This window comes from Sturnira hondurensis, unplaced genomic scaffold (genome assembly GCF_014824575.4).
Source record: "Sturnira hondurensis isolate 20B ecotype Veracruz unplaced genomic scaffold, ASM1482457v3 Scaffold0014345, whole genome shotgun sequence".
Lineage (NCBI taxonomy): Eukaryota > Metazoa > Chordata > Mammalia > Chiroptera > Phyllostomidae > Sturnira > Sturnira hondurensis.
In genome coordinates, this window is record NW_028086976.1 from 196326 (window position 1) to 221625 (window position 25300).

At 40.6% G+C, this 25300-nt stretch overlaps 1 protein-coding gene across 1 annotated transcript; it reads right to left on the minus strand.

Moving 5' to 3' along the window:
* Nucleotides 1-1927: 1927 nt before the first annotated feature.
* Nucleotides 1928-25011, minus strand: PRPS1 (phosphoribosyl pyrophosphate synthetase 1). Its single transcript, XM_037062784.1, has 7 exons — nt 24722-25011; nt 13930-14113; nt 12553-12651; nt 11154-11278; nt 8407-8580; nt 4293-4452; nt 1928-2939 (listed from the first exon to the last, which is right to left on the minus strand). Exons 1-7 carry the CDS (start codon nt 24841-24843, stop codon nt 2847-2849), a joined length of 957 nt encoding a protein of 318 aa, XP_036918679.1. The 5' UTR covers nt 24844-25011; the 3' UTR covers nt 1928-2846.
* Between the last annotated feature and the right edge of the window lie 289 nt (nt 25012-25300).

The following is a 25300-nucleotide window of genomic DNA, read 5'->3' on the forward strand; positions in this document are numbered from 1 at the left end:
ATGTGGTATGTGTTCCAACCCCATGGTTGTGTTCATTCTAATCCTCCTTTCTCCATTGGTAGCTATGCAGAGGACTGTATAGATAACTCTGGTAACCTCAGTTTCCATGTAATATTGAGGACTCCAAAGACACATGACCCTTCTATAACAGAACCTGTTTTAGTCATATTTTGCACTGGATGCAAAAGGCCTTGTCAAGCACAATGAAAGCAAATCCTCTGCAAAGGCGCCACAAAGGCAAACAAGAGGCAGGGGAACCCAGGCCTCAGGGCTCCAGAAGCCAATCAACTGAGAAGCATCTGGCTAAAAGGTAGGAGGTTCAGAGGCTGGCTCCATTTCCTGACTGAAAGGGCTCTTTCCACAAATAGGGCAACTTCCTCCCTCAGTAGTCTATACTCTGGTGGGCCCTGGGCAGTAGGTGCAGGGCTTTCTTCTTTCATTCTCACTTTAGGAGTTTGTGGGGGAGGTGCCAAGAAACCAGCTCCTTTCCTGAGGCCTCTTCTCTTTCCTCTACAATCAAGGGCTACTCAGGAGATGATGGGAGGGCAGGTCAATGGGAGAGATAATACTTTCTTAACAAATTTCATGCTTTTCATGATCCTGATTACCCCCAGGTTAAGAACTACATAAATGAAGGGGCTAAATAACCCTTTAGCAGAAAGTGCTTCCATTCCAAATCTGGAAAAAACTTAACAGTCCAATTTAAGGTGAAATTAGTATTTTATTAAGGCATTAGCTTGGGGACTTGATAAGCTTAGCCTTGGTCTAACTAATCTCCTTTTCTCTGGTTCTGAGGGTGGGAGGAGGTGAAGGAATGTGAAATACAACCTAGTGATGCTTTTTGCTCAGAAACAATCATATAGCTCTCGTGGGTAATTTCAACTGCTTTCACTGCAGCTCCCTTCAGCTTCAGTGCTGCCTACTCACAGCTCAACAGGTCTGTTCCTCTTCCCCAGTGAAGAATTACTTGCCATCCAGGACACTTGGCTCTCCCACTGGAGAAAATAAGAATGGCCTTGGAGGTGATTAGGGCACTTTGCTAAGTCTCACAGGAAATTGAATATTGACCTTCCCCCAGGGATAGGGATCAATAAAAAAAATAGGGACTGAGATCCTTTCTTGAATGACCTCAAAACCTCATCCAAGGAACTACATTAACCAAGGGTACCCACAGTAGAAACTTTATGTCAAAATATTATGACATGGCTAAACCTTGACCAACTGATCCAATATGTTAGGAAATAGCATAATCAGCAAGTTATGGCATTGATGCTCCACATCAGCTTCTCCCAGAGCAAAGATTTTGGGTGAAAAGAGGGCTAGAGAGTCATAGATTACTTTGCTCTCTTCTGAATCACTTTTTTTTTCAAAAGACTCATTGTAAAATACGTATCCCAATACTCAAATCAAATACAAAGAAAACAAAACCAGAACCAAGATAAGTGAACAATTTTCATAAAGTTCCAGAAGCATGTAGCTCCCCAAAATGAAAGAATGCCCATATTTGATGATAAACAAAGAAAGTTGCTTAAAATTTTAGAATGTGTTATAATTCATTCTTAATTTTTGCACATTTAGCTTCCACAGTTTTTGTCCAGAAGGGCTGCAATTAATAACCAGATATGTGTCAACTACTGATTAAGAAACACTTTTACTGTTGGGCAAAATTGGCTCAAAGTGAATAAATTACAGAAACTATTCTCTTTAAGACCTAATTACTATCCAGATCCAGCAGGCATCCAGATCCTGTAGACATCCTACAGTTGAGGTATAATGCATAGAATTACTATACATATGAAACTGTTGTCAATGTCTCCTCTTGGCTTAACAATGCAGCTAATAATTTAGAAACAAAAAATAAGAACTATCATCGGGCAGCAAGGCGCTTCGGCAAAGAGAGCAGTACAGATATGATATAAACCCACGATCACACAACACAGATACTTTATTAGTTTCCTCTACAAGAGCTACTAACATCAATCTTTTTAACAGAAAGCTCAAGTCATTGGAGAGGCCAAAAGATCTGATAAAAGAAGATAAAAATTAAATACTTAAATTAATCAAAAGGCACTACGACACCACCTAGAACCTGCTACCATGGTGGTAGTGAGCTAAGGAAGATTAAGCTATAGCAAAACATCTCATGTAAATGTTAAACAATGCAGAGCAAAAAGTGAGGTTTGCATTCCAGAAGACTATGGTAGGATGGTGATTTGGGCCCAAGAGGGTATTTGGCCAGGAAAAGTGTCAAACTAAATGAAAAGAAACAGGCACAAAAGAGACTAAGCAACAGTTCCCTAGCAGAGGGTGATGTATCAAGCTTTTTTCCTACCAAGAAGCATCTGTTCAGTTGTGTGCTGCCTTACCTCAGGCCCCCACCTGAGCTGGATTCTGGGCTGCCTAGGGCTCTTGTAATTTAGTATAGACCTTAGAGAACAGGTAACACATTACAGGCATGGGGGATTGGGTTGGCTTTGTTGCTAGTAATTCTGAACCAATGAAACCCTGAAGCATTCACATGAAAGTAAGCTGAGCTTCCCCAATCACATAAATGCCCCCACACAACCACCCTTCAAAACCTGAAATCCTGCAGCAGTTGAGCTATAGTGAAAGTTGCAAGGCTCACAAAATCAGAGAAGCCAGAGTGAGACAATGCAGGTAGGAAATCTGAGCAGTTAGTCTCCATCTGTCTTTCCCTAATTTTAGAGAAACATTAATATACCTGGCATGGGATATAGAAAGCTACTGGAGCAAGCTGGGTCTTCTGCGGAATTTTTCATTGAACACCATGGGAAAACAAGGGTCGGGGTTCACTTTATTTTTTAAAAGCCTCAGAAGTTATTCTATTATAAAGGGACATGACTAAACAGGTAGGAAACAGATTCCCCATTGTGAGTTCTCCTGATGGCTTCTGCAAGGATCATGGAGATGTCGATCACCTACAAAAACATGAAAAACACCAGGTTAGTATCATGTAGATAGAGATGACTGGCCAATTTGCAGACACTGATGAGTATCCTAATGAGAGTTCTTCCTCTTAAGATTGCTGCACTGTGTTGTTTCCCCTTGTGAGCCTGCACCCAGCTATTCTTCATAACATCTTTAATATAACCATGTAGGGCAGAGTTAAAAGGCTTATTGAGGAAAATTTCTGAATCAGACTCACTAAGATGGTAGTGGGTTGACATTTAAATTCTTTTTAGGACTGAATATTTAACCTGAAAAAAAATCTCTTAAGAAAAATATCAACCCCCCAATTCTACATATTTCAGAAAGCTAATGGATTATTGTATAGATTTTAAATTAAGCAAAGGCCTTCTCTTTTAGTGTAATAGCATTCAAACTTGAGAACTTAACAATTACTTGGGGAATTATTTGAAAGCAGTGGTCCCAGTACCTCCAGTTTTGTAGGTCTTGGATGGATAAAAACAAAACAAAACAAAACCCTGCATTTTAACAAGAACACTAGGTAATTAACTTAGTTTGATTCAGAGCAACTCTGAGAAACACTGGAGTTCTAAGGAATAAACCCTCAGTTTAAAGGTTTCACATTACATCTGGGAGGGCCAATAGTTAAGAGTGACATACACACAAAGTATAAAACACAGACTTGCAAACTTGAGTGAGTATCATGGTCACTGAGAGAGCCTGTTAAAATGTAGACTCTTGGGGTCCATCCTTCAAAAATTCTGAAGTCTAGGAATCTGTGTTGTTGTTTTCTTTTAAGATTTTATTTACTTATCTTAGAGAAGGGAGGGAGAAAGACAGAAACATCAATGTGTGGTTGCCTCTTACATGCCCCGAACCAGGACCTAGTCCACAGCCCGGGCAGGCATATGCCCTGACTGGGAATTGAACCGGCAACCCTTTGCTTCGCAGGCCTGTGCTCAATCCACTAAGCCTCACCAACCAGGGTAGAATCTGAGTTTTTAAGCATGGGATTTTTTTTAAAGATTTTATTTATTTATATTTAGAGGGGAAGGAGAGAGGGAGAGAAACATCAATGTATGGTTGCCTCTAGTATGTCCCCTGCTGGGAACTGGCCTGCAGGGAACTGGCCTGCAACCCAGGCATGTGCCCTGACTGGGAATCGAACCACGATCCTCTTGTTCACAGGCCTGTGCTCAATCCACTGAGCTACACCAGCCAGGGTGGATTTTTTATTCTTGGATCACAGATCCTGATGACACACTAAATCCTTGAGTCAAAAGAAACCTTCTAGTAAATTCAACATGTATAACCACCTCCTGAATACTCGGTGGAGTTTTGTTCCACATGAATTTCATCCTCACCTGTATTTTGGAGCAATGCTTCATCTTATCCTCCTGAGGTATGGTATTGGTGACCACTACTGCTTCAAAGCATGCATTGTTAATGCGAGAAATGGCTGGGCCAGAAAAGATTCCATGAGTCAAGATAGCATAAACTCTAGTGGCTCCAGCTGAAAGAAGTCTATAGGAAAAAGCAGAGGTGATTTTGATTAATCTTACTGTCACTGTAGTACCTGACTTAGGAAGAAATGATTTATTTAGTCAGCTTGGGTGCCATACCAGACTGTGTGGCTTAAACAGAATTTTATTTCTCATAGTTCTGGGGGGTGAAAAGTATAAGATCAAGGTGACAGCAAGGCAGGTTTCATTCTGAGGCCCATTCTCTTAAGTTTATTGGTGGCTGCCATATCACTGAATGTTCACACGACCTCTTTGACTACTTTGGCCTCCACATGCATGGAGGGGGAGGTGGGAGAAAGCTCTCTGGTCTCTTATTATAAGAAGGGTACTAATCCAGTCATCAAGACCCCACTCTCATGACTTCATATAAATCTAAATACCTCCCAAAGGTCCCGTCTCCAAATGTTATAACACTGAAGGGGTTAGGGTTTTAATGCAAAACTTTTAGGGAGCCACAATTCAGTCCTTATCAAGGGGAGAGAACCAGATTAAGAACTTATCTGAATAGGTCTGGATTCATATAATAGGACTGTGAGAATGCTGCAATCAGCAAGATCCACCACCTCTTCTTTCTGGGAACACAGATGAACTACATTTCCCAGCCTCGCAGTTAGGTGTGGCCATGCAACTTTAATTCCGGCTATCAAAATACAGGCAGCTACAATGTACACCACTTCTTGGCTGAGCTTATAAAAATCTTCTATGGGTAGCCCTGGCCGGGTACTCAGTCGGTTGGAGCATCATCCCATACAGCAAATGCTTGCAGGTTCAATCCCTGGTCAGGGTGCATACAGGAAGCAACTGATTGATGTTTTTCTCCAAAAACAACTGATTGATGTTTTTCTCTGACATCAATGTTTGTTTCTCTCTCTCTCTCTCTCAAATAAAACATATCTTTGGGTGAGTATTGAAAAAAAATCTTCCATGGGTAATCAATATTCCATGCTCTTTTCCCTTTCTGGCTGGCCAAAATGAAAATATCTTTCAAAGTAATCTTGGAAGCTACATGTTAAAGGTGCAGTGCCATATGACTGAAAAAGGAATGCTCACATTGGACTATGCCATGAATGAGAAAGAAATTTTACCATGTTAAGCCACCAACATTTCAGGGAGTTGATCTATTATAGCAATTAGCATTGCCTTGCTAATACAAAGAGGCAAAAGGCAGTTTATGAATATCCACTCCAAGAGAAAAATCAAGACTCATCTAGTACACAAATACCATTTTAGCACCCAAATGCCAGGGCCTGGGCAAGGCACACTCAAGAGTTTTAAAAAAAAGTTATGACAGACAATGCTATCCATAGTGGCTTGGACTTCACACAATGAGAAGCCACTTGAGGTTTTAAAGGTGAGGAGTGGTAGGTTCAGACCTTAGTTTTAGGAAGACAAGCAAGTAGGAAGGCAATGTGAAAGATGGAGTGGGGGGACTTCTGCCAAGATGGAGGCATAGGTGGAAACACTGTGCCTTCTCCCACAACCAAGTTTGAATACAACAAAGGTTTGGAGAAACAAAGACACAACCAAAGGACAGAAAATTGAATTATACGGAAGTCCGACTACATCTAACCGTTCAACGGGGATGGTAAGAGAGGCGGAGCCAGCAGCGAGCAGGGTCGGGCAGGACAGGTCCCCCAACCCAGACGCGCAGGCAGCCCGGAACCAGCTGGGGTGTGGGGGAGACTGACCGCGGTCGCACATTCGCGCACAGTGAGACGGACCACACAGGCCCCGGGGGGTGAGGGCTGACGGCGGTGGCACACTCGCGTGCAGTGGGACGAAACGTGTGGGCCCCGGTGACGGCAGCAGCAGGAGACGGGACGCCATAGTCCCTCTTTGACCCCGCCCCCACATACAGCGTCACAACCCAGCGACTTAGTTGCCCTGCGCTAGTGAACACCTTAGGGCTCTGATCCTGCTACAGAACAGGCACGAACAGCCCGAAAGATGGCGCAAGAAGAACTCAAAGTCCCAAAGCTGATAACTCTGAGTGACCAAGAAATTGCCAGCCTCTCAGAAGCACAATTCAAAACACTGTTTATCAGGATGCTAACAGAACTGGTGGATTGTAGTCACAAATTAGAGGAACACATGAAGGCTAAACTAATTGAAATGAAGGGAGATGTCCAGGAAACCAATAGCGATGGAAAGGAAACTGGGACTCAAATCAATGGAATGGACCAGAACGAAGAACGAAACATCCAACCAGAAAGGAATGAAGAAATGAAAATTCAAAAAAATGAGGAGAGGCTTAGGAACCTCCAAGACATCTTTAAACGTTCCAACATCCGGATTATAGGGGTATCAGAAGGGGGAGAGAAACAGCCACAAGTGGAAAACTTATTTGAACAAATAATAAAGGAGAACTTCCCCAATCTGGCAAAGGAAATAGAATTCCAGGAAATCCAGGAAGCTCAGAGAGTCCCAAAGAAGTTGGACCCAAGAAGGAACACACCAAGGCACATCATCATTACATTAGCCAAGACTAAAATGAAGGAGAGAATCCTAGAAGCAGCAAGAGATAAGGGGACAGTCACTTATAAAGGAGTACCCATCAGACTGTCAGCAGATTTCTCAAAAGAGACCTTACAGGCAAGAAGGGGCTGGAAAGAAATATTCCAACTCATGAAATCCAAACACCTATATCCAAGATTGTGCTGTCTAGCAAAGCTTTCATTTAGAATGGAAGGGCAGATAAAGCACTTCTCAGATAAGGTCAAGTTCAAGGAGTTCATCATCACCAAGCCCTTATTATATGAAATGCTAAAGGGACTTATCTAAGAAAAAGAAGATGAAAAATATGAACAGTGGAAGGACAGCAAACTCACAGTTATTAACAACCACACCTAAAACAAAAGCAAACCAAGAAGACAGCTAGATCAGGAGTGGAGCCATAGAAATGAAGAACACATGGAAGGTTAGCAACAGGGGAGTGGGAGGAGGAGAAGGGGGGAGAAGGTACAGAAAATAGCATAGACAGTAGGTAGAAAATAGATAGGGGGGAGGGCAAGAATAGTGGGGAAAATAAAGAATCTAAAGAACTTGAGACACGTGGTTATAAACTAAGGGGGGGAGAATGGTGGGGGAGGGAGTGTGCGGGTGGAGGGGAATGAAGGGGGGGAATAGAACAACTGCAATGATATAATCAATAAAATATATTTTAAAAAAGAAAAAAAAAGAAAGATGGAGTGGGGAAGTAAGAGACTGGTGACTGGTAGCAGGGTGAAGAGAGGGAAGGCAATTTAGAACAGGCAAGAAATGAGAAGTAATATGAATGAAGGTATTACCAGCTAAAATGAACACTCAAGAGGTAAGACCAGGGTTTCTGGCTTATGTAAAATATAAATGAGAATATTATTTCTGCCTGCACAGGCCTATGTATTTCCATTTTAACTCACTAAAACACACAAAAAACAATCAAAAGTATTCAGAGCAATGGCAAAATTTTGGAAATACAGTGATAATTGCACTATATATGATTTATGCACTGCATACAAAATAGCCAGAAATATATGATATATATATATATATACACACACATATATATCATATATATATATGAATATAGCTAACACCACTGAATTTTACACTCAAAATGGCCAATGTTATGTTATATATAATTTAGCACAATAAAGAGAAAAAAGCACTAAGGAAGTTTGCGGGGGAGGGGGAAGAGTATTCATCAAGTTATACATATTGAAATGCAAGCCTAAGGTGAGGAAAAACTCCCAAAGCTAGTTATCATCCCTCCACTCAGTTTCAGAAAAGGTGAGATGTATTCATCAAGTTATACATATTGAAATGCAAGCCTAAGGTGAGGAAAAACTCCCAAAGCTAGTTATCATCCTTCCACTCAGTTTCAGTTTCTCAGTTTCTGAAAGAATCAGTAGGCTTAAGGCATTCACATAAGTCAGCTTTTTACTTCTAACCAAAAGCCCTACAGCTTGGCACTCACTTGTCAGCTGCGTGGCAGATTGTGCCACAAGTGTCAGCCATGTCATCTACTAGAATGGCCACCCGATCCTTCACATCTCCCACCAGCACCATGCGGTCCACTTCATTGGCTTTCTTCCGTTCTTTGTGAATCAAGGCAAAGTCAACATTCAACCGGTCTGCAATAGAGGTAACTCTGCAAAATAGGGTATTGGCAGTTGAAACCTGGGTATGTGTGGCTCCTAAGACAAAAATAAATGGACTAAAGAATGAGCTTGTTTTCTGGGGGAGAATACTCCTAGAAACTAAATAGTTCCCAAGGCCGGAAGAAGGCAGTTATTTTATTGACATCACAAACTGGGTTTTTTTAAAGATTTTATTTATTTATTTATCTTTAGAGGGGAAGGGAAGGAGAGAAGGAGAGAAATACCAATGTATGGTTGCTTCTCATGAGTCCCCTGCTGGGAACTGGCCTGCAACACAGGCATGTGTCCTGACTGGGAATCAAACCTCAATTGTCCGGTTTGCAGGCCCGCACTCAGTCCACTGAGCCACACCAGCCAGGGCCACAAACTGGGTTTTATAAACTAATGTCTCTATATCCTGAGAGTAGTTTATAAATGTATCAGTCAACCTTATATGCATTCTGGATTACAGTAGGGGCTAGAGAGATGCCCTCACCAGTTCCAGGAGGTGGTATAATGCTAAGGCACATTCATTTAATGGATTGGCAGCAGAAGGGGAGAGAGAAGACTTGGTTAACTAATGGCAGGAATGCAGACTGTCCCAATTTGACATGTGGATGTGGTAAGAAGTGAACCTGAACCTCACTTGAGGATAGCAGTGCTCTCAGCCTGTTCCAGCGCCTATACCCTCATCACACTCCCCTCGGGGATGCACAAACTATCTATGTCAACTATACCTGGACACCAAGCTTGGGAGTTCCTTTAACAACTCCTAGAAAGAAAGTTACATACTAATTAACCAGGCAAACTGGTCACCTTGCTGTACAAAGTACCTCCAAATCAAAACAGGAGATTCTTTTTTTCTTTTTTCTTTTTTGCAAGATAATAAAAAGCAGACTAAAAGGTGGGATGGAAGACAAATCTGTCCGGTGACAAAGTGCCATATCATTCACTCAAATACAAATCCATTCAGTATAAATGCCACTGTCCCGGTGGCAGTATATCCATGCTCCACTGTGCCATCCTCATCATAAGTGATGAGACCTGTGCTTTTATTTTCTTTTAATGTACTGATCCCACCAGAATATTATGCTCTGTTTCCCTTGTGATGATGGTCACATATCTGATTTGTGCTATATAGGGGAGAACCTGTAACCATATAATAGAGAACACACAAGGTTTGAACCACAGATAGGCAATATTTGTACCTTGATCTAAATGAACCACACCCTGTGTTCATTTTACTATTACTGCATGGGCACAGAACATCAAGACTAACCAATCTGCTTGTAATGATTACTTATCCAAGGCAAATGCATGATCAATTAGTTCAAGCATCCCAAACTTTCCACACAAAATAGCCAACAAACTCAGTGATTAATACAGCATGAAGGGCTAGAAAAAGTCATTCCCTATGCCTTTGGAGGGGAGAACCATGTGCAAGTTATAACTACACAGTGATCTCTCCCTACTAAAAAAATCCTGCCAACACAGAAGTGACGGCCACTCACTTTGAAACCCCTCCTTCACTATAATAAAATTACAAATAAAAACAAACATATTGCAATAAATTGTCTATTGATAATAAAAGCAGGTTTTCAACTTTGGAAAGAAAATCCTGCTTGATTATTTATTTTGAATGTGACTATTTTCTAACTCCCATGGCAAGATGTGAAAACAATATATGATGAGTTAAGACAAGTATGACAACTACCATTAGGGGATATTTTTGGGTTATTTTTGGTATCTCTAGTATTCCAAAAGGTAACTGTGATTACCTGATCCTAAAAAAGGCATCTGGCTGAATAACAGAATTCAAGTTCTCAGCTTATCAGTACTGTTGAAGTAACTGAAATAAAGAACTTGTAGAGAAACAGTCATTGAAGATTTGAAGGCTATTAAAGAGATCTGAATTAGCTTTTCCAAATCATCTGTATTTTGTAACTCTTCATATGAAGAGCTAAGAAGCATGTCTCTCACTTTTGAATGCATTACTAATGAGTGACCCGCTAAGGAAATCAAAAGCTTAGTCAGAACCATATGAGCTATAAAGCACTACAACTTGCAATCCCTGGCAGTTCGTTTTAAATGTTAAGGTCTTGAGTTTAAATAAAATTGCCATGCTTAATTTTCCTTCCTGCTTAATACTTTTATCTAAAGGACCAAAATGGTCTAACAAACAACAGCATTAAGAAGTGTATAAATGCTTACTTGTCCACTATTATTATGTGGTTTGACAGCAGGTGCCACTCACTTCAAAACCATATTTCCTTCCCTTTTTAACAGGCTTCTATCAATGTCACTAGCCCCGAGTTACTAATGGGTTACAGGCAGGCCCACAACACCCAACTATTTGGGGCCCCTCTGCTGCTGTCTTGTCTTTAACGTAGTAAATCAGGCCAGGAAGAGGAGTAAAACTATATCCAGCCTATGTCCTAGTTATCAGTACATCCACTCTGAAGTACTTAAAAATTGTCACCTGGATAAAAAAATGACTTTATGACAATAGTAAGATTTTCCCAGTATATTAATTTTTATTTTATTTCTCCCAATACATTGAGCATAATATGAATTTCAACCATACCTCTTAGCTCCCCCAGCATCAGGTGAGACAATAGTACAGTTCCTCCACTCAGAGATGTTCTCCCTTATCCACTTCAGGACAGCTGGCTCTGCATACAAATTGTCCACAGGGATATCAAAAAAGCCCTGTAGAAAGAAACTAGGTCAGTTTTGCTTCATTTTCCTTATCTTCCATTTCCATTTATTTATTTATTTTTATTGAATGAATTTGACATGTAACATTGTGTGAGTCTAAGGTATACCCTTCTCTTTCATTTGTGAATGACCAACGAGAACAGTGACTTGCCCAAAGAATACCTTACTGGAACATTCAGACTGATTAGAAGGTATGCTCAGTGTAGAAGACTGTACAAATAGCCTCTTTGGATCCAAGCTATGCAAGAGAACCCAGCCACAATGGACAAAGCCAGCCCTCAGCTAACCCACAACTGATCGATCATAGGCACAAGAGTGAGCCCTTGGGAAAAAATGGCCAAATTCAGCTGAGACCAGAACTGCCCAGCCAATGTACATAACTCATGAGATAATAAAATCCACTGCTTTATGCTAAGGAACAAAAGCTAACTGGTAAACCATTTAGAGATGGTATAGTATATAAACTTACTGGAAGGTATTTATAATAACTTGTCACAGAAAGTAACTAGAAAACAGATCTATGTTCTAATATTAGTTGCTACAGATTAGTTATGTTGTTCAACTAATTTGTTCCTCTTCTATAAAATGGGTAATCACCTGCCCTATATACCTCACTGGATTGCCATAAGCCTCTAATTACAATGATTTGAAAGCCACTTTAAAAAGTATCAAAAGTGGATGGGGGATATAAGGGGACTAAATGGTAACGGAAAAATATAATGAAGATTATATATTTAAAAAAGAAAAAGAAAAAAGAAGTAAATAAAAAGTATACACATAAGGTAGTATTCTGCTCCCCTTACTCTGGGTTTATGTTAGAAAATAGGTTCCAATATCTGTGGCTCTAAATTTAATGATGACAATAACAACTCCCACTTATTTGGCTACTGTCACGAGCAGGCATTATACTATGACTTTAACATATTACTTAAGAATCACAATAGCAAAGCAGTATATATTCAGAGAAATTAAATAACCTGCCAAACGTTTTAAAAGTATTAAGTGCCAGAGTCAGTGTTCAAACTAGGTCTGATCCCAAAACTTACACTCTTCCCAGAAAACATGACTGCCTCCCTTTCCAATGACTCCAAGTGACTAAGAACATGAACTAAGCTCAATATGAGAATGTTTAAAATATTGTCAATATCTAGTTTATTTGAGCTGTATTTGAGGAATATTTTGCTCTCTGCAGTCTTCAGCATTATCAGTCCTCTTCCCTTTCTAATCCCTAAAAACCTAAACTAATGTTTAATTTCCATTGATACCTGAATTTGAGAAGCATGAAGGTCCATGGTGATAATATGATCTGCACCTGCTACGGAAAGCATATTTGCAACAAGCTTGGCTGAGATTGGAGCCCGGCTCTAAATGGAGGAGACGAAGAAAAAAAAGCCAATTTCAGAAGCAATTCATTTGCACAAAAAGCATTTATTTATTGGGTACCTACTATATTTAAGGCACTCGCCTACCAGGAAATTCAAAGAAAGTGACATGGCCACTGACTTCAAGTAGATCAAAATCTATCACAAATATTAAGCGGAATGTCACTTTTCCAATTTGGGATACATGTTACATGACAGGAAACACCTTCCTACTTTTCATTTTTCCTAACATACATATTTTCAACCCAGTCAAGTGTTTCCAATGCTCAAATTAAATTAGGCAGATTTAATGTTCTTTGAGACATTGTTATTAAAATATCTTAACATATACATACTCAAACCTGAATAACATCTAACATGTTATGTTATAGTTTACTTTGTAAATTATACCGCTCCCATACTTATCTAAAGGTCAACCTTCCAGCAACCTCAATCCATTAAATAATAGGTAAATACATCTGCTGCACTGTAAAATGGCAAAGCCCATGCCCTTTACTCTATACTCTGTAGGAGCACTATACTCTACTGCAGGGGTGTCAAACTCCTTTTCACCAGGGGCCACATTAGCCTCAAGGTTACCTTCAAAGGGCTAAAATAATTTTAGGACTGTATAAATGTAACTACTCCTTAGATGTTCAGGTATTGAAATTACGTTCAGCCCTTTGAAGGCAACTGCAAGGCTGATGTGGCCACTGGTGAAAATAAGTTTATTCCCTGCTCTATTGGGATAAAAATATTTGGCCTTTCCCATGCATTGTATGTAAAAAAAATTGGGAACTGATTATAATAGACAAAACAGATCTGCAAAGTTTTATGTATATACCTGAGTCCCTAATATACCAGATAAATAAGGCAAGGGGTATGTGTGTGTGTAATGAGAACAGACTTCACGTTTTATGAAAACATCACAACTCTAATACCAGAAGAGTCCCGGGGATCTGCAATAGTTTCAAAAAATATTCTACTCCATGGGAGCTGGTGCTTAGTCTTACTGATACAATTAAATAATAGCAATGAACTAACCAAAAGTCACATATGATGACTAGAACAAAATACACATACTACAAATGTGTTGCTTTATATAAACCAATCACATGTCAATTGTTTTAAACACCAGGTAATGCCTAAGAGAATGTGATTTTAAAATATTCTCTAAATACATATCTGATGATTAAGGAAAAAGTTTTATAACTTTGGGCAAGTGCTCATACTTCCCCTGACTAAAATCATTTTTTTTAATTAGGGAGATTCTCCTCCTACCTTATCCTTCTTATCCTGCCGGGCATAAGGAAAGCACGGGATGACTGCAGTAACCCGGCTAGCTGAAGCAATCTTACAGGCATTAATCATGATCAAAAGCTCCATTAGATTGTCGTTAATTTCGCCACAGCCACTCTGAACAATGTAGACATCCTCTCCACGTACACTTTCACCAATTTCAACACTAAAACCAGAAAAGGACAACAAAAACAATATATCTTAGAGCATCATACTCCTACAGACAGATCAAAAAAGCATAGCTTTCTACTAGTATGCTATGAATGGTTTATAGCTGTATGTGAACACCAAACACCTGAAACTTCAGGAGATCACCTGGAAGGGCCCTTGTAACAGAAGCAGCTTACTACCTCAGTTTACTCCACTGCACTATACAAATATTACCTATTTTTACATAGGACGTGATATGAAAAAGATTGGCTAAAGTACTCACAAGTAACTGAATCATAATTTTATTTCAGGTATGAGACATGGGAATGCAAATTTGATTTTAATTAATGTATCCTTCATTTAAGATTGGATTTTTCCTATGCTGCTGGGGTCCTCACTAAGTTCCTTAAGTGTTGGGAACCGCCATGCCTGATTTCAGAAGCTATAACCCACCCCCCATGGCTAAGGCTGAGTGAGGGACCTTCAGACCATAAGCCATTAAGGAGACAAAGTTTATCTCCCTGGCAGGAGCACTGCTTCTGCTCCTTTTACTTCATCCATAATTGGCACCTAATGCTTGATCAGTTAGCCAATGACAGATAATATTCCCCAAGGGGGGAATGACCTAAGACAGGCACAATCATGGGGAGGCCCCAAGGAAGGACTTGGGGGGCTATAGCAAAAGGGGGTGATGGACCCTCGCCCCTTGGCTTCGACATAGCCCGAGTCCTCATTCTGTCTGGGAGAAGTCTCCTAATCTCTTGGCTGCCTTACTTCCCCTGCCTAATTTAAGCCTGAAACAATGACAGAGGGTAGTACAGCCCAGTGCTGGAAAGGGCGGGTTCCCCAGGTGATCAGGCCTAAGAAAGAATACATAAAATACTGTAAAACCTGCTTTGCTAAGAATGCTCTCAAATGATAAGGGTCCGAGCAGAAAATGGCTTTGTTTCCCAAAGTTTTGTAGCCCCTTAGCTAACAGACCCTGACTCAGAATAAGACCTCATAGTTCTTTGTATGTTATCTATTGTTTGATCCTTACTGCCTGACAATGATTAATGAGCTTTACCTCTATTCCTGTGTAAAATGAACCCAATACAAGCCCGTGGAGGAAAAGGCTCTTGGCCCTTCTTTGAGAGATTGACCACCTTTCCTCCCCAAGCAGATCATGTCTTGGTAGACTTATTCTCATCTGTGCCAGCTGGAGGGGGCCCTGTGGGCAGAGTCCCCCCCCCCCCACTTAAGCATCTTTATAATTGGTACTTTGAATTCTGCATCTAATAGGCTGCTTATTTCCATTTCACTTAGCTCTTTTTCTGGAGTTTTGATCTGTTCTATCACTTGGGCCATGTTCATCTCCTCGTTTGGGCAGCCTGTGTTTATTTCAATGTATTAGGCAGAGCTGCTTTGACTCCATGTCTTGGTAGTATAGCTTCATGTACTAGGTGTCCTGTAGGGTCCAGTGGCATAGCCTCCCCTATTACCCAAGCTGGGTATTCTAGGTGTGCCCTTCATGTGGGCTAAGTACACCCTCCTCTTGTAGTTGAGCCTTGGTTGCTGTTGGCAAATCAATGGGAGGGATTTACCCAGGCCAGTCAGCTGCAAGGACTGGCTGGGACCACTGACCACCAACCTCAGCCCTCCAGGGAGGATCAGCTGTGCAAGGGCAGGGTGGTGGTGCTCCACTGTGGTCTGTAGCTGTCCATTGGATGCACAGGTTCTGAGGTTTCCCAGATGGTGCATGCCAAGGTCAACCCCTACCTTTGTTTTCCCCAGGACCATCCTGCCTTAGATATAAAGTAATATGAGAGGGCTGCTACTTGCACCGGGCTTGGAGACTCCCAGGTAAAGCCAAGCTGTGCATCTAGGCTGGCTGCTGCTAGTCCTGGGACTGAAGCTCACTGAGGCCAGCTGTAGCTTATTTGATAGGGTTTAAGAAGTTGTGAACCATGAGTCAAGACCAGCTACTCATATGGAAAAGCAGCTGGGGTGGGCCCATAAGGTGGGAGGGATGTTGTCTCTGGAGATCTTCAAGGTGGGTCAAACAGTGTGAGGCAAGTTGATGGAGTCTCAGCTATTGCACCAGCTTGCTGGCTGTGTGGGGGGAGGGTTTAGAAAAGGGACAATGGCCTCCGCTTGTCTTGATGCCAGATACTTCAGTTTCTCCTGTATACCACTGGTGCTCTTCAAGCTACCACTCTGGTGCTGACCCAGAGCGAATGAGCTCAGAGGGAGTGAGTCTGAGTAGATGAGTTAGTGTGTGGGTTAAGAGCAACTGCTTGAAGCTCCAGAAGTTTTTTCCACTGACTCAATTTCTGCTGATGTTTGCAGCCAGAAGTTGTGGAGACTTATCTTCCTGGCACTGGAACACTGGGCTAAGGGGCCTGGTATGGGGCTGGGACTCTAGGACTCCTCACTCTTGAGATTTCCCTCCTGAATTTTTATCTATCATACCTGGGAGAGAGACCAGTCCACTCTGCATCTGCACCCCTCCTACCAGTCTGGATGGATGTGGTTTCTTTTATTTCATAGTTGTCAGACTTCCATTCAACTCAAATTCTGATGGTTCTGAGTGATGGTTGTTCTATATTTTAGTTGTAATTTTGATGTGGTTGTATGAAGAGGTGAACCATGTCTGCCTACACCTCCATATCGACTGGAAGTTCATGAATGCAAATTTGATATAACATCTGTGAGTATCACAACCCATATATAATAAAAGTAGAAATATCATAATGACTGAATCACTACTACTCCATAAAGATGCCTTCTACAGCAAACAGTACCAAATCTACCATATTGGCCAATTCACTCAACAAATATAAATTGTTCCATTGTCAGTGACTGTGCTAGGTGCCAGAGACACAACAGAGAATAAAACACATGTGGTCCTTGCCATCATTCTATGCTAACTCTACTATGGTCCAATTAGTAAGTCTTGTTTCAACAATCCCACAGGAAGTTACTCTAACTATAGGGTAGGGCTATCTTTTACCATAAAGTGAAAAAATTAATATCTATACTTGGAACCTTACCAATAATAACTTATAATTTAAAAATAATAATCTAGGCCCTGGCTGGTGTGGCTCCAGCACCAGCTGGATTAAGCACCAGCCTATGAACTGAAGGGTCACTCGTTCAATTTACCAGTCAGGGCACATGCCTCGATTGCAGGCCAGGCCAGGTCCCCCATAGGTGGTGCATGAGAGGCAACCACGTGTCGATGTTTCTCTCCTTCTCTTCCTCCCTTCCCCTCAGTATAAAATAAATAAATAAAATATTTTTAAAAATAAAAATAATAACCTCAGTAACACTTCAGAACATCGTTTCCCTATTAATCCTCTAGGTGGAGGTGTTTGTGGGTGCACATTTGGGTGTGTGTGTGTGTGTGCAGTACATGAAGACAGGGCATAAATCACAATGGTTGATGCCACCTATTGATCAAGAAAATACCTCAGCAGGAGATCACTTATTGCCAGAAGACGCTAATATAGGTGATAATTACTATTTAATATCACTTCTTTCCAATCCTAGTAACAATGGAAAGGATCCCACCTCTAGAATGGTGTTAGTTTATATAGTAAAGCAAGAAAAATAAAAGCAAAATGTAAAAACAAACCAGAAACAAATACCAAAATTTCTTATCACATTACATTTTAATTTTTAGTTTTAGAGAGAGGGGAAGGGAGCAAAGAAAGAAAGGGACAGAAATATCAGTGTGTGAGAGACACGATGTGGAAGAGATACATTGATCAGTTGCCTTTCACATGCCATCAACCGGGGTCCTGGCCTGCAACCCAGGCATGTGCCCTGGCTTGGAATCAAACCAATGGTTCACAGGCCACACCCAATCCACTGAGCCACACCAGTCCGGGCTTATCACCTTATTTTTTATGCAACTGTTTATTGTCTCTGTACTCCACCAGAATGCAAGCTCTATGAAGGTAGGGACAAGATGTGTAATGCTCATCTATATATCCAGCAAGCCAGTGTCAATATGACACAAAGAATGAATGAATGAATGAATGAATGAATGAATGAATATCCCTCAGGATTAGGTTGCCCCTTGGATCCACTCACTTTAGACAGAATATGAACCTTCTGCAGGCTTATTATGAAAATTCAAAAGACTGACTTTTGTTGTCCCTCAAAAAGTAACCCACTTCACACTAGAGGCAAGTGGGTCCAACATATTTCTTCAAAAGGCTTTGATATATCTGCTCATATCACTTTATAGATATTCAACTGATACTTAATTTTGGGTAGAACTACAATTTGATGGGCCCAACAGGGTGTGATAGCTATAAAGAATTTTATGGTGGGATCCTGTAATAGTGATACTGAGCAGCATAATGATTATAGCAATTTTGTGGACCCAGCTGACCTGACATTTATTTATTATCAATATCAAAGTTAAGAAACACTGAATATGTTAGCAATCTCAACTAAGCCAAATGCCAAAATTGATTTCTGAAGACATTCTTCAAAATTCAAATTGATGGCAGCAGGAAGCCAGGGAAGGCTTTCTGGAAAGCAACTTGCATGTTCCCCAAACTGTAGGTCCTAGAATGGCACTGTCCAAAATAGCAGACACTGACCTCATGGGATTATTGAGAACATGAAATGTGGCTAGTATGACTGAGGAATTGATTTGAGAGATGCCATAAATATAAAATGCATGCCCTACTGAGAAGACATTATATAGAAAAGTAAAAATATGTACCAGTTTTTGTATTGATTACATTAAAATTTTAATATCTTGAGTATATTGGGATAAATATATTAAAATTTTAAAAAACACAAATAGAACTAAATAACACTTCCTGGAGGCGAGCCTATTCTGGAAGGTGAGCATTGTGCTAGGCCCAAATAAGAGGCAGTGGTAGTTTAAAGGGACTTCTCCGATTTCCTTTACTTTACAAACATTCCATGCTCTTTGAGAGATTCTAGGCTAAAAGAGTCCCTTGCACAACTCTAGGGTCCTGAGCTAGTACTTCAAGTATTTGAATAACTTCAAAACTCAAGAAAAGTTTAATCCTATCCACAATCATCCCTTATACCTCACCTCCTTGACGAAAATCTCCACTTCCCTGGGGGAGAACAAAAGTCAAGTGCATTAATTTCATATAAGAAGTCAACTGTGTCCTTGACATCTGGTATGGGGAGCCTATGGCTCTTGTTTCAATCAAGTATACAGACATCTGAGCTCCAGACAGTCACTTGCCAGAATCAAGTTGTTTGCTTAAGAGCGAGTAAACAGCAGTTTGACAATTGATCCAATATGTATTAGGGATGAGCTAATGATCTATTCTAAAGTTTTCTTGTTATCAAGACCAGGAAACAACATGCTTAGACCATTATGGTTTATCTCTCTTTACAAATATGTCAACTATCAGAGACAGTATAAAAAATACCACAACATTGCTTATATTGTCCATTACATTACTCAGTATCATTACTTAAGGATCCTACCCATAGAATTCTTAGAATTTTGTGCTTGGAAGTATCCAAAGAGTTTTATGAAAATAAAAACTACATAATCAATTGCACATACCTTTACCCCTTTGGCTGCCAGGGAGGCAAGGAATACAGACAAACACTGTATTGTAACAAACAAGTAACTTCCATAACAAAGTAAAGTAACAAACACTAAACTTCCATAATCACTTTATGCCAGATTCTTGGCACAACTACTACTGTCCTTTGTTCTATAAGGCAGGGGTGTTGAACTCATTTTCACCAAGGGCCACATCAGCCTTGTAGTTGCCCTCAAAGGGCCAAATGTAATTTCAACTCCTTAACAGTTAAGGAGTAGTTATACTTACAGAGTCCTAAAATTATTTCGGACCTTTGAATATAGCTTTGAGGCTGATGTGGCCCCTGGTAAAAATTAGTTTGACACCCCTACTATAAGGGTTCTGATGTATCTACTTAATGAACGTTTTGTATATGTACTCTAATGAAACACACTTCAAATCCTTTCTTGAATGCTGGTAAAATATTAAAATTACCACTGCCAAGTTAAATATCAGAGAGTATTTGCTAAATACATAGCTTTAACAGAGGTGATTCCTTTAAAAATCATATTCCAACAGCACATAAGTTTTGAAAAATAATTCTTAAAAGAATCACCAGCTCACCACCAACACAATCACTAGTACCATTTTGGTGTCTTTATTTGATGATAACCAACAGTTATGCCATTTTCCAAAGCTAAACTAAGGACTAAAACTTCCCCTCATTCATAGAAGGATGTTATGACCAGGAATGCATTAATTACTTTTAAAATTTTCTTAACTATATTCAACATAAAGTAGTGCAAGGAAACTAAGACACTGCCTGTTTTACTGTGCATAACTCTTTACTTCACTAATGAAGACCAATCTCTTTCCTCCCTAAGTATTATAGGGTTCAAGACTTTCATAAAGCCTTACAAAGCTCATAAACTACACCCAGACTACACAGCTTGATCAATAAACAGTTCAATGAATCCTCAAAATTATGTTTTCCTTTAAGTCTAAGAGACAAGTTAGGCAATGATGGTACAACAGTTGTGCCTAAAACCTGTTTGCTCTTAACATAATCTACGGTATACAATTCTAGGGTCCAAGTGGGAAGACCTGGTTTAGCAATTTAAAGACATGCCTTGTTCTTCCCATCTAGCTAATGGTGTGTTTTCCAAATGTCTTTGGGCCAATCTGTCTCCCAGCTATTCTGGAGAGGATGGACGACTGCCTATGTCCATCCAATGAGAAAACTAGCTTCTTCTTCACCCTGTCTTTACCATCAGGTATAAGTGCATCCAAAGAGCACAGAATGTTAAGAAATACAAAAAGGAAATAAAGTGAATCTAAAAAGCAGGTGGTATTAAGAAAATCTCAAGAATTTAGACAGATTTTGGAATGTGCAAAATACATGGGGTTAACTAAAGTATATAGTTCTTAGGAAAATCCTAGGCAACCAAAAATAAAAATTTTCCCATCTCTGCCTATCCAGAATAACCAAATAAACCAAGGTTTGATGAGAATCAAGTCAAAATTTTAATATATTCAAGTTTTAAAAATCAGATGAGATATTGTATTAGCAAAAATTTTAAAGAAAAAATAACACCCAGAATTGGACAAGTTACTTAATCTATGAATCTTAGTTCCTTCATTCCCAAAACAGGGATAGTATGGGTAACTCCTCACAGCAGTGTTGAGAGGATTGAATATGCCATGTGCATAAAGAGCTTAGCATTGGAACTAGCACATTTTAAGTATTCACTACATATTCATTGTTATCAATATTGTGATTACTACTGGTGAAAGTGGAAATTAGTTCAACTTATCTGGAGAGCAATTTGGCAATAGTTATTCAAAAGCCTAAAAATGGTATATACCCTTTAACCTAATAATTTCCCTTCTAGGGATTTACCCCAAGAAAGTAATCAGAAATGGTCAAAGTTTTACATTCAAGGGTCTTCATATTAAAAGCATTAGATCAAAATTGTAAATACCTAATAGGGATTTGGTTATCTAAAGTTATGGTAAAACCCTAAGACAAACTATAGTGTTTAAAGCCATGTAGACTAAATATTAAGGGGAGAAACTATTCAAAATATATTGCTAAGTGAAGAAAGCTATGTGTCTTATATTTTTGAAAAAGCATATAAACACAAACATCTAGAAGTTCATACATCAAAAAGTGAACAGTTTGTCTTGGGTGGTGGAATTTGGGGGGAATGTCTTTTTACTCAACATTTTCTATATTTTTCATATTTTCTGCAATACCTTCACCACCCCTTCTTACCAACATTTATTATTGTGTTGAACGACATTCTAAGAACTTCAGTCCTATCTCAATCCTCACAATAACTCTATGGGTAGATTCTTTTTTACAGACCAGACTATTGAGGTAAAAAAAGGCTAAGGATTCAAATCCAGGTTCTCTGAGTCAAGGGCCTAAGGTTTAACCTCTCTTAAGTACTTGTGTGATATCCTACCTATATGTATGCACATTTCTTCAATAACCGGACAGCAACGGATGATCCTGACTTCAGAAGAAAAGCCACTCTGCTCAGGACAGCATCAACCCCTGAGATTCTGTGAAACTGCAGAAAATATCAAAACTGTCTCACTTGAGGATGGGCTCTGCAGTTCCCCATCTGATGACCCATAGCACCCACTGCCCTGCCTATGACCTTTAAATCCCAAGAGTCACTCAGGGCTCCAGTTATCATTTCTGCAGTGTGAAAAAGCCAAAGGTGCCCTGGCTGGCGTGTGTGGCTCAGCGGACTGAGTGCCAGCCTGTGAACCAAAGGGTCGCTGGTTCAATTCCCAGTCAGGGCACATGCCTGGGTTGAGGGCCAGGTCCCTGGTTGGAGGCACTGGGAGAGGCAACCACACATTGATGTTTCTCTCCCTCTCCTTCTCCCTCCCTTCCCCTCTCTAAAAATAAAAAATAAGTTAAATCTTTTTTTTTTTTAAAAGCCTAAGGTTGGTGGAGGGAAGCTCCATAGGCAACATAATTCAATTATTTTCAATGAGTATTTCAGAACATCTTAGAAACCAAAAAGCTAATGATTAAGCCAGAAACAGAGAGACCTAAACTGTCAGCAATTTTCCACATTGGGCTTAATTTTATCCAATGTTTCCACACATGTTACTGTCCAGTTGTTTCAAAATGAAATCAGGTCCCTGCTGGTGTGGTTTGGTGCATCTAGCGCTGGCCTGTAAACCAAAAGGTTGCTGATTCCTGGTCAGGGTACATGCCTGGATTGCAGGCCAGGTCCTCAGTTGGAGATATGCAAGAGGCAATAGTAGATGTTTCTCTCCCTCCTCGAAAATAAATAAAATCTTTTAAAAGATAAAAATGAAATAAGTCTTACATCTCAGAAAGGTAGATTGGGATTGCTGATAAATTCAGATAAATCAATCAGTAGAAAATGAAGCTGTTCTCTCCCTCCTCTCTCCCAATATAGCCTCAAGTTCTGGTGTGCTGCATTATGCAGAGGGTGAAGGCTTAACACAATGAAAAATAAAGTCTCTATATTTTTCCTACAAGCACAAGAAAAGGATTTAATAACCAATGTTCTATAAGGGGACCCAAACAAAAAAAAATCCTCTAAATTAAAATCATTCTTGTTCCCTAGCTATACTGTCACTTGAAATGTCTGGTCTTGTTTTGTCTTCTTTATTACAGCCCATGAGTCATAACGGTGTGGTAAAAGCTAAAGACAGCACCTTGGCTAGCCTCTTTTGACTAAGGTATTAAGTGGTTACAGATGACATCAGTATTTACACTATCATTTGCATCACAACCAGTGGCACAATAACCAAGCATTCAGAAGGAAGAGGTCCACTACAGATGCATGCTTTTATCAGTGGGGTCTACAAAGTATAACAACTTTGGTAATAAGTTTAAAGACAGAAAAATGGAAATAAAAGCATTTAGGAAAACATGTTCAAAGCAATGTTATTTAACTAATCATTAGGTATGCTGTAAACTTTCCCCTAATAGATTGACTGTAATACTGTGAGTATTGCTCTGATTGATCATCGGGATAACAACAAAACACAAAGTAGGTTATCAAAACCAGACAATTCTACCTTTAGGTGGAATGGGAATGAAAAGGCTAAGACACCCAAATTATCTCTAAGATGGCCTCAAGGTGCAGGAGGAGAATGGAAAGGGGGAAGGAACAAGCTTAACTAGCAAGGCAAAGAAAAAAATCGAGTTGCAACGCACTATTTGATCCATGTCTTCCACTCTATTACCTTTCCTCAATTATCTTAATTTTCGAAACTGCTGAGTAAATTTCCCATAGTGCCAAGAGAAGTGGACAAATTCAGGATAGACTTTGCTACTAAAAAATACGCTTTTGTATTATCTGTACCAGTTGCTGCACTGCTGAAGGTCAACAACTACCGGATTAAGTTTCTTTAAGGTTTTCTGGATGGCTCAAGCTGAGATGCTGGCAATCAGGATGCAGAGTTAATGCATCAATCCCTACCGGATCAACTAGATTTAACATAAGTATGGCTCCAAGCCTAAGATTCTAAAGATGTGAAGAGCCAACGCTCGCCAATCTAAGGAAGTCCTCAGTAGTAATTTTGGCGCCCTCAGCACATGTTCATTTCCCTCAGTACCGCAGCCAACACAATTTCGAATTTAAAAACTCCTTAGATTCTAGAAAAAACACCAGAAGGATTCAGCACGTTCGCCCACTCAAGCTGGTCCAAGAGGTGAACATGCACTTGTCCAGCCTAGGTGGCTCAACGGCGAAGCGACAAAGCCACGTGTCTCCACAGCCGAAGCGAAGTGTCTTTCCCCTCCCATCGCTTTGGGAAGCTACTATCCCTGAGCTGGGTCCTCCAGCCATCAACATTCAAACCCAGTAGCTTCGCCTTACACTCAATCTTGACTCCACTCCATCACACAGTGAGAACCAATGTGACCCTCCCGCCATAGGTAAAATAACGGAAACAGCCCGTGCAGCACGCTAGCATCAGAGCTGACCCTTCCCCCAACACCCCGTGGCTCAGCACTCATCGGCGGCTCCTTTCCCTCTGCCACCCTGCTGCCCAAGTATCGCTCCTGCCGCCTGGGCAGGTGAGGCCAGTCGGGGTCCCAACTTCATCCTTACCAGGTCTCCTGGTTGCTGAATTTCTTAGTCACCACCTTGCCTAGCTCCAGGCCCAGGCGATCAGCAATTTTCTGGGACAAGTCCTGATGGGAGCTGCCGCTGAAGATTTTGATATTTGGCATCTTGGCCAATTACCCTAGGTACTCTTTGCTCAGCGATAACTGCTGCTGCCGAGACCCCAACTGAAGTCAGGCCAGAGACTCAATAGCAACCGCTGCTTAGTTACTCCGCCATCTTACGTTCCCAACCGGCGCGCGGCTCTAAATTGCCCAGGGCTCTGGAGGCGGGGCCAGCAGGAAAGTCCACACCCCACCCACCCCGATTAGCTGAGAGGTAGAGAGGGGCAGGTCCTCGCTGTAGCTCCACCTACAACCAATACTTTCAGATATTAGCTGGAGGCCATGAAAGGGGAGAGGCTGAGAAATAGCCCCGCCCACCACAGCTTGTCAGTAGCGGAAAGATTGCTAAAAAGCGCCTAAACGTTCCGCGCTTGAACTGGGTGGAAAGATGCTAGTGACGTGTAAGGACACATCGTTCCGCAAGCGGGAAATGAGCCACAGTCTTTTTTTCCTTCTTCAG